Genomic DNA, 10,827 nt, shown 5'->3' with positions numbered 1-10,827 from the left:
CGTCTGTTTTGGCATTTACTCATCATTTCAGCTTTGCCTTTTATGGAGTTTTGTGGGCATCACCAAATGCAAATCTCGCTGTGCTGTGGTCATTTTCAGGTCATTTCTGGATGATTGGCATTCATCAACACGTGCACACAAGTACGATGAAAATCAGAAAACAGTATTTCTGAAACTTTTGTCAATCTGTTGGAATTTTTAAAAATATTTTGTGATCACAGAATGCGACGCAAAGTCATGCAAACTCAGCAATATTCAGAGGAGCTTGCAATTTTTCAAAATGACCGCAGATTTGGGCCGAGACATGTCATGTGACACCATCACATTGCCCATTCAGTCAAAGCCCTCTTCGATTCATGTGCGACGGACATGAACACAGCTAAAAGGTCTCATTTACCAACAAACATCACTGTGAAAGACCATGCAAAACAATTTAATGCAACTGTAGTTTAACCAATTCAATATTTGTGTTTCTCCCTTGTTTTCCTGGTTTAATTTCATGAACAAGGCTCGATATACTCCATGCTGTAGAGGTCTGTCAGAGGAATTTCAAAAGAATTGTGAGTATCCATAAACCACTCATTAAGTATTAATCTCTCCAGTGTGATAATGTATATAAAAGGTGATAATGCTTCCTGTTGCATTTCTTTTACAAAGGTTTACAAGGGAAGCTTGAAGGTTATCTGATCTCCTCATGTCATCTGAGTCTGACCGTTAACAGTCATTTCCCTCAAATTTGCACTTTTACAGGCCTGAATGTTCACAGCATGCTGAAACACGAAAGTCTGGTGCTCACACTGGAGGCTGTGAAGTTTGTAAAAAAGAAGCTGCTGTGGCATGACTCTTGCTTCACACCGCCCTTATCTTTCAAATTGCCATATAGTGATATGCCATAAACATCAACATTTATTTCATAAACACAGATCAATGTGAAATTCATTTCAATCATACAACTCGCAGAACAGGGAGAACATGCATTAATAAATAAAAACCTTAAAAATGAATGTGACACGGACGTTAAAGTCATTTCCTTATGTCATGTTACATATAGGTTACTTTTGCAGGAATGATGAAGTTTGCCAAATCATATCGCATTTCCCAACTTAAAGCATAACACGCTTCTTCTCTGTAGACACCGCATATGTGTTTGGGACGTATTTTCTCTGAGGCTTTGGCTGTAAATAATTAAATTACGCACACAAGAAGTAATTTTTATTAAATGCAGATGATTCCACTCAGAACAGGCCTCGCCATGGTCGACCAAAGAAGTTGAGTGCACGTGCTCAGTGTCATATCCAGAGGTTGTCTTTGGGAAATAGACGTATGAGTGCTGCCAGCATTGCTGCAGAGGTTGAAGGGGTGGGAGGTCAGCCTGTCAGTGCTCAGATCATATGCCGCACACTGCATCAAATTGGTCTGCATGGTTGTCGTCCCAGAAGGAAGCCTCTTCTAAAGATGATACACAAGAAAGCCCGCAAACAGTTTGCTGAAGACAAGCAGACTAAGGACATGGATTACTGGAACCATGTCCTGTGGTCTGATGAGACCAAGATAAACTTATTTGGTTCAGATGGTGTCAAGCGTGTGTGGCGGCAACCAGGTGAGGAGTACAAAGACAAGTGTGTCTTGCCTACAGTCAAGCATGGTGGTGGGAGTGTCATGGTCTGGGGCTGCATGAGTGCTGCAGGCACTGGGGAGCTACAGTTCATTGAGGGAACCATGAATGCCAACATGTACTGTGACATATTGAAGCAGAGCATGATCCCCTTCCTTTGGAGACTGGACTACAGGGCAGTATTCCAGCATGATAACGATCATTGCCTTGCTAAAGAAGCTGAGGGTGAAGTTGATTGACTAGCCAAGCATGTCTCCAGACCTAAACCCTATTGAGCATCTGTGGGGCATCCTCAAACGGAAGGTGGAGGAGAACAAGGTCTCTAACATCCACCAACTCCGTGATGTCAGCCGCCTGTCGCCACACATCTTGAAGCGCAACACTTCTTCTCTTTAGGAACCACGTATGTGTTTGGGACGTATTTTCTCTGAGGCTTTGGCTGTAAATAATTAAATTACACAAACAAAAAGTCATTTTTATAAAATGCAGGTGATTTAAAAAAAAAAATAAATTCTTTGATAAATATGAATATATTTATGAAATATGAATCATCTGGATGTAACTTACAGGCAGAGACTGGTATGCAATTTGTATCTGAAGACTGAAAAAACAAGAGTGTTAGTCACATGTTACTCTACGTTTATTTTTATACATACTGCAAACACATACACACACACACACACACACACACACACACACACACACACACACACACACATATATATATATACAGTATCTCACAAAAGTGAGTACACCCCTCACATTTTTGTAAATATTTGATTATATCTTTTAATGTGACAACACTGAAGAAATGACACTTTGCTTTTAACCAGAGTGAATTTGGAACTGTCATCCTTAAAAACAAGCTCACTCAACACACAACTTTGTTGAATCCCACTTCTGTTTTGTTTTCAGTAGACAGCTGCAGCTCAGTGTGTCAGTTAGAATCTGCTTTTTTCAGTAAAAATTAAAATTTTGGAGTCTGATTTTTTTTGTTTGTTTGTTTTTTTATGAATACTTATGTTCAGTAGTATGTGAACAGTTTATGTAATTATAAACGTACGAATGATAGTTTATTGACATTTTAAATGAGTTTGTGGACATAAGTTGTATCCACTAGGTGGCAGCAGTGCAGCTGTTATACCGCCTCACTGAGCAGTCTAGTGCTGCCTGAAACCTCTCCTTAGATCTTTTCACATTATAGAAGACATAGGTCCCTGAATAGAAAAAGCAGTTTTCAGCCCTCAAGACACTAACAATATTTGTTATTTATTATTATTTTATTACATACTTTGTCATCATTTAATTTCTAGAAATATAGTTTAACCGAGCCATAGACCTTACCAAATTTTTATGAGCCAATAATCGATGATTAAATCATTATTTATTTATTTATTTACTATTTCCGGATAAAGTTTAATTTAAAAAAAACACTCATTTTTCTAAAAAGGTGAGTGCGTCAAAATTATAAACGAATTATATATATATATATATATATATATATATATATATATATATATATATATATATATATATATATAGGTGGAATTTATTCTTACAATTACAGGGGTCTCCAGCTAGAAGAAGCACTTTTCAGCCCTCAAAATGTTGTGGAAACATCTTTCCAGCCTAAGTTTAAAAAAAACTTCAGAGGGTTTGTAGATGCCAAAAAGTGATCAAGCTTTATTGAAACAATAAAGTGAGACCCTGCAGAAAGTCTAAAATATGCAAACACACACAAGCCTATATATATATATATATATATATATATATATATATATATATATATATATATATATATATATACATATATATATATATATGTATGTATATATATATATATATATATATATATATATATATATATGTGTGTGTATATATATATATATATATATATATATATATATATATATATATATATATATATATCTTTCTGCACAGCGGACTCATCTTAGGCGGGGTTTTAACTTTTCTCATTAAAAAACAGAACAGTCTTCTTCGTCACAATCAATTTTTCATGTCTATATGATATCTTAGATTTATGGAGCATGCGCAGTTAGTTGCTTTTTTAGAAAGGTTTTATAAGGACATGGTTTTTTTTTTTTTGCCCTGTCCCAAATTCAAGTCTACACCTTAATGAATCTCTGGCTCTCACCCAATTCACTTCCTACCTTAATGATTTTCTGGCTTTCATCCCAGACCAACACTTTAGGCCTTACCTCAGCCTGATACTGGTTTGCAAGCTTCAAAGCAGTTTCAGTGAATGTCTGTCTAATGCCAATGTATTGCTGTGCAGAAAGGTACAGGATGACACAGAAAAACAATTACTGTGCAGTAAGACACAGAGTTCCTCTAACTCAGTACACACTTAGACTGTAACTTGATTAAAAAGTGTTCTATGGTGTTAAATTATGCTTCTAAATATTTATTATAGATTATGCTTGTTAACTAATATTGATGATTAGATTATGCTTCTAAGTAATAATTGTAAATGTTGGTTATACATATTGATTGTACTTTATTAACATAGCCAAATATTAGTTACACATATTGATGAGCATAGGTGAAATCATTAAAATATTTTTAATCAAAGCAAAGACATCACCATAATCCTTCAACGTGTAGTTCTAAAAGATTATACTGATACAATCACATGACTACTGGTGGTATTTATTGGTATTTGTGTAGTAGTTGTTTCCTCTGACATGAAATTACAAATTCAAATGTCAAAGACGGTCACACCGCCTTCTCAAGTACTGTAAAACACAGTTTTAATGACGCATGGTACTGTGTGAATTTTAAAGCTTTGATTTACTGTGGTTTTACTGTTTATATAAAACACTCTTGGTGCTATTTTGTTACTCTTATTGTAAACATTACATTTTCTCTATTAAAATTTTATTCAATTAAATTCAATTCAATATTATTCTAACATTTTGAGATACTGGATTTTTGATTTCCATGAGCTGTAAGCTGTAATCATCAGGATTAAAACAAACAAACAAAAAAGGCTTGAAATATTTCCTTTTATGTGTAATGAATGCAGAATATATGAAAGTTCCCCTTTGTGAATTAAATTATGGAAAAAATTTACTTTTCCACGATATTAACTTTTTTGAGATGCACCCGTATCTTCAGGATGTCCATGTGGGGCCATCCTCAGGAACAGTGAGTGATTTCCAAGTGATGAGAACCCCAACCAGAAGTAGGGCATCAGAATGGATCAGGTAGTTCCGGAGAGCAGAACGGGTCAGGATCACTAGTATCTCAGGAGTAGCATGTGTAACTTATTCAAGTGTAATATTCTGTAGAACAATTATTCCTTTATTTGTCATTACAATTACCTTACTATGAAAAAAAAAACTCTCTATTAACAAGAATCCGTGTGTACATTTGTAAATGTTTCTTTTTTTGTTGTTGTTCCTTTTCTAGAACATTTGCATTGTCACACATGATCCAAAAAATGTGAAAGAAAAGTTACAAAATGAGCCTGAGCAGGAACAGGTGTGGACATTGATGAGACTGGAATGCCCATGACCTGGTTAGATAGACTAGGGATGTAGAGTTGAAACCTTCAGTGGTGGTATGCTAAAAAATAATAATAAAAAAAAAGCACAATTAATTCAGAGCAGCCATTTTACAGATGTTTGACACATGCATATCATTTAGCTTTTCTACGCCTGTACAATTTCTTATCTGCTTGTGGAATGTGCCGTGTGAAAACCTTTTACAGGACAGTTTCATCCACACTAATGCTTTCATCTGCGAGGTGACTTCCCACAGCCACAAAAGATCAGACACCATCTCCAACACACAGCCAGCAGATCTGATCATTATTGTTACAGCACAGTTAGCATTTAACAACACATCCATTAATCATTTATATACAGATGATTAGCTCCACTTGTCTTTATTTAATAGCTGATTATTTTTCTATAACAGCACATCTTACAGTTGTTCTATTCCTCTTTGTCAACAAGTTTTATTTATTAAAGAACAACACATATATTGAATCAATTTAAAGCTGCAGTGAAAGTTGTGGAACATCCGGGAGACAAGTTAGTTCTTGTGTTATAGCAACACCAGGCTCTTTTTTCCCCTCTTGAAGATAATAAGAGAAAAAAAGGAACTTGTCATGTTACTGAGAAACCATGAGGTGCAAAATACTCTGACCTGAAGATTACCTTAGACTGTTGCTGAGACTATAAGTGCTGACAATGGAGACTCTTTCTAAAATGCTAAGTAAACATGTTATCAGAAAACTTGATATCAGCAATTACACTGTTAAATATCTGTTTAGGGGGCATGGTGGTTTAGTCGTTAGCATGTTTGACTTGCACCTCTAGGGTTGGGGGTTTGAATAACGCCTCTGCCCTGTGTGCGCGAATAACGATAATTGGCATTTCCAAATTGTCCAGGGTACGTGAGTGTGTGATTGTGTCCTATGATGGATTGGCACCCCATCCAGGGTGACCCCATCCATGTGCCCCGAGTCTCCTGGGATAGGTTCCAGGTTCCCCTGTGAACCTGTGTAGAATAAATGGTACAGAAAATGGATGGATGGATAGAAAATGGGCTGTGGTAGCTCAGTGCTTAAGACTACTGATTGGAAGGACGTGAGTTCAAATCGCAGCACTGCTGAGCTGACACTGCTGGGCTCTTGAGCAAGGCCCTTAATCCTCAACTGCTCAGTTATATAAGTGAGATAAATATAAGTTGCTCTGGATAAGGCCGTCTGCCAAATGCCACAAATGGAAATGGAAATCTGTTTATGTGGAGTGTCTGTGATTCAAGTCTCTGTGTAAGTTGTTACTATGGAAATGATACTGTAAATGGGCAACTACATTAAACAAGGTCTATAAACCTGTGATACTGTCAGAGCTGCTGTTATAGAAAATGACTCAACGGCTTCTAACAAATCAGAATTGAGAATTCAGCAGTGCTGTGGTTTACATAATTGTACATGTATTGGTAAATTAGTCACTTTACCTTAGCAGCATGGAGTAGACGACCTCTACAGGCAAAATACACACCATCAGTATGGATGTGACCAACTTCACTGCAAACAGTTCACTCATCCATCTATGTTTCTTCATACTAGCTTCACATAAGACTGAGGGACAGACACAAGCCATATTTTTGCTAACAGTCTATATAGATGATTTCTCATTCTTATCAGTAAACAGCTCTGGGACACTGAAATACCTTTTTGGATGGACACAGGCAGCAGGTTAATCTCCTGTTCATCCAGCACACAGCTCTGTCCATGCATTGATCCAGTTCGTCTGGGTTCTCTGTGACCATCTTGCCATGTGTAGTTGTGTGTATTGAACCAGGGACAGTTATCCTGTCTGTGACTTATTATAAGTTCAGTCATAAATGAGTCCTTTTCTAAGAGATCTGAAATCAGACAGATTATGTTCCACTAAGCACAAAACCGACAGAATAAAGATCTACTGTACTGTATATGTAAAAATATCTAGCATTTTTGCTTTATGTGAAATCTTTCCCACCATTTTCCTTCAGAAACATGAGCGCATCTTTGTATCCGTTGTGACAAATCTCTGCCATAACCTGAGAACAGAACAAACCAGTCACTCAAAACGTACACAGAACTTAAAGGAGACATATTAAATGTGTTTAAATTGAAATATTTGTGATGTGCTTAGTGTTCCTGGTGCTAATTTGTTGGTTGTCTGCTGTGCTGGTAGCGCAGTTACAATGGTGTTTGTCAAAAAAATGTCAACAATCTCAAACATGAGTTACAGTAGAGACTATACACAGCTAGTTAGCCATCTATGAGATAATAAGTGTGATGGTGCTGATGGTGGTCTTATTGGAACCTGATATGTGAGCAAAGTGCACAGATGACGAGGTGAGACAGCTGGAAAATTGAAAGGACTAAAGCACTGCTGCATTGCTCTCTTTCAGTAGAGATAAATCAAGAGATAATTTCCACTGGCACCAGTATCAGCAGGTAGTCTAACAGCATTGTGGGTTGGAAACCATTAAACAAAGTGAAAATAGAGCAACATGTCAACACCACTGACGATCACGTTAATTATAAAGATAAATATGCAAGTCCAGCAGAGAGGATTATTTTAATTTAAAGGACTTTTTCACCACAAATGTGAATAAACCTGAATAAATTTGAACATGTTTGTAGTTTACCTCAGGTTCTGGTGGGAAAAATGCTTGGATAACACGGTGCACGTTAGCCAAGTTGACGTTAAGGCTCATATTGCAATGTCTCACTTCTTGACAGTAGACTGGGTTGTCATATGGACAGATGTCACTTTCACCAGAGAAGGGCGAGACAGAGATGGTGTTCTTCAGACTGGAATATGGAGCACTATCACTCAAAGCACCATCTATATAGCGCTGAAAAGAGACAGCACGTATCACTGACTAGAAGGTATTTCAGTCTGGCATGTGAACATGTTGATTAGAGTTTATTACACTGTAAATATAATAATAGTTATTATAGTATACAGCTATAGCAATTAATTAGACTGGTATAATTTGTTATTTCTTTAATACTTACAGTGCCATGATAACTAGGTGGCACCACTCCACAGTACAAGGGGAAAAAACAGCTACAAAATAAAGCCTGGACAAAACAAGTTTTAAAAAAAGTAAACAAGATTAAAGCTTAATGAGATAGTTCACTTAAAAATGAAAATCCTGTCATCAATTACTCAACCTCATGTCGTTCCAAACTCTTAAGACTTTTGTTCATCTTCGGAGCACAAATGAAGACATTTTTAATGAAACGTCTGCTCTGGCGTTCTCATAATACAACCGGACCCAGAAGTGCTGCACTTTTCACAGTTTTTTTTGCGCACACAAATCATTCTTATCGCTTCATAAAATTGGGATTAAACAACTGGAGTCAAATGGATTACTTTTATGATGCCTTTATGAACTTTTTGGAGCTTAAAGGTTTCAGTTACATAGACTGTGAATGGAGGGACAGAAATCTCCCAGGATTAATTAAAAATGTCTTCATTTGAGTTTCAAAGATGAATGAAAGTCTTATGGGTTTAGAACAACATGAGGGTGAATAATTGATGGCAGAATTTTCTATGAGTAATTGATGACACCATTTTTGGGTGAACTATCACTTTAATAACAAACCGTGGCATTTTGATTGAATGCTCCTACTAGTAACAAATTCACCCTTTCTCCAGATTTTAGATGGCAGTTAAGTTCACCTGGATGAGATCATCCTTGCTGTTGAACTCAGACACCAGCACATTCTTCCCATCTGAAAGACGTGTTAGCGAAACACACAGTTTCCCACTGGCAAGGAGGTGAGCATTATCAGGCAGCTCTCGGACCAGAAGCTGTCTGGTTAACTTCAACAGATTAAAGGAGGGATGCATGGAGCTCAGTGTGCCTTTTCGAGCCTCTTTGGCTATTGCCATCAGATTTTCACAGCACTTTGCTTCAAAGAAGAAAAAAACAAGCCTATTTATTTACTGTTATTTGATGGTTATTGATTAACATGACAGATGTTAAATCATTAACTAACAATGTCAATAGTGACTATGATGAAATTGGAAATACTATACATCAATAGTTACACTGGACTCTGACTATGTCATTTTTCTGGCCTGAAAGATTTGTCCATGTTTCAAAAACTGTCTTATTAAAATTACACATTTTCTAAACAACTGAAATATAATATTAATTGTTTAAATGTCACTCTCTAGAAAATGTTTCTTCAAGAATTCCTTAATGGTTTGTTAAATAATTAAGGGAATCATCAAATAAAGTTTTTTCTTGGAACCCTTTCTGCCCTACTGAAATAAACAATAGAAATCCTCACAGAATTTGTAATGGTTTTAATAGTTGTAATGGGAATTGTATTGGTTTTAATGGAAATTACAATGATCCCTGTGGGTCTCTACTGGTAATTTGTTGCCTTCTATAGAGGGTATGCATTGACATCACTTTATAACTTTTACCAATGTCTCAGACCTTAATTAGCTTGTAAGAGCTATGGCTTGTTCACAATCATCATTAGGAAAGGTCAGAAGCAAATTTCAAAGCATGCCAACTCCTCAAACCTTGTCCCAACAATCAGCAGCCATGGGCTCCTCTAAGCAGCTGCCGAGCACTCTGAACATTAAAATAATTGATGTCCACAAAGCAAGAGAAGACTATAAGAACATCAAACATCATACGGTCTGTAAAAAAGCTAAAGGTGAAAAGAGGATAGTTTCTACAACAGGATAATGATCCTAAACACACCTCAAAATCCAAAATGGACTACCTCAAGAGGTGCAAGCTGAAGATATTGGCATGGCCCTCACAGTCCCCCTACCTAAACATCATCAAAAATCTGTGGATAGACCTCAAAAGAGCAGTGCATGCAAGATGGCCCAAGAGTCTCACAGAACTAGACACATTTTGCAAGGCAGAATGGGTTAAAATCTCCCAAACAGAATCGAAAGACTCTTAGCTGGCTACAAAAGGCATTCACAAGCTGTGATACTTGCCAAAGAGGGTTTTACTAAGTATTGACCATGCAGAGTGCCCAAACTTTTGTTTCGGGTACTTTTCTTTTGTTTGTTATTTTGAAACGGTAAAAGAAGGAAATAAAAAATAAATCTTACTTAAAATACTAAAGAAATGTGTTGTTTTAACTTTATGCCGTTTGGAAATCTGGTCATCTTTTACTTGCTTAGCATTTCAGTTACAGAAATTTTGACCAGGGTGCCCAGACTTTTGCATGCCACTGTGTGTACACACACACACACACACACACACACACACACACACATATATATATATATATATATATATATATATATATATATATATATATATATATATATATATATATATATATATATTTGATGTTATCACTTACCTGGTGACATTTGACATGCTATCATAGCTGCTATCAGCGCTCCTGATGAAGCGCCACAAATTTTACTGGTATTTTTTATTATGTGGTGAGCCCGTTCCAACAGAGAACTGTACACTCCAAAATAATAAATTCCCAAAAATCCACAACCAGCAAAAGAAATATTCCACTCATTATTTGAGGTGAGCATGTTTCTCATTCATGTTTCTCTCAGCATGTAGCTTTGAATGAGGAGGAAGTTCATTGCTGTTCACATTATCTACAATAACACTTATGCAACAGAGGCTCAGCATGACCGTTGACTTTGAACCCAATGTACTATTAAATTATCTAATAA

General features: G+C 36.4%; 1 protein-coding gene across 1 annotated transcript; it reads right to left on the bottom strand.

Moving 5' to 3' along the window:
* Positions 1–3,523: 3,523 nt before the first annotated feature.
* On the bottom strand, positions 3,524–10,746 carry LOC108269288 (patatin-like phospholipase domain-containing protein 2). Its single transcript, XM_017475066.3, has 9 exons — positions 10,494–10,746; positions 8,830–9,062; positions 8,160–8,225; positions 7,787–7,996; positions 7,129–7,189; positions 6,821–7,015; positions 6,605–6,728; positions 5,340–5,441; positions 3,524–5,203 (listed from the first exon to the last, which is right to left on the bottom strand). The coding sequence occupies exons 1-9, from the start codon at positions 10,687–10,689 to the stop codon at positions 5,167–5,169; spliced, it is 1,224 nt and encodes a 407-aa protein (XP_017330555.1). The 5' UTR covers positions 10,690–10,746; the 3' UTR covers positions 3,524–5,166.
* Positions 10,747–10,827: the final 81 nt, after the last annotated feature.

The sequence above is a fragment of the Ictalurus punctatus genome, chromosome 8, assembly GCF_001660625.3.
Source record: "Ictalurus punctatus breed USDA103 chromosome 8, Coco_2.0, whole genome shotgun sequence".
Classification (NCBI taxonomy): Eukaryota; Metazoa; Chordata; class Actinopteri; order Siluriformes; family Ictaluridae; genus Ictalurus; species Ictalurus punctatus.
This window is presented reverse-complemented; position numbering and strand designations above follow the sequence as displayed.

What these genes read in the sequence shown, in the direction of transcription:
- LOC108269288 (XM_017475066.3), bottom strand. Translation starts at nt 10,689, where the DNA reads ATGAGAAACATGCTCACCTCAAATAATGAGTGGAATATTTCTTTTGCT. An exon ending in TTTTCCCACCAGAACCTGAG is followed by an intron (nt 7,190 to 7,786) that starts GTAAACTACAAA and finishes TTCTGTTCTCAG; the next exon opens with GTTATGGCAGAGATTTGTCA. An exon ending in GTCTACTCCATGCTGCTAAG is followed by an intron (nt 5,442 to 6,604) that starts GTAAAGTGACTA and finishes AATAATGATCAG; the next exon opens with ATCTGCTGGCTGTGTGTTGG.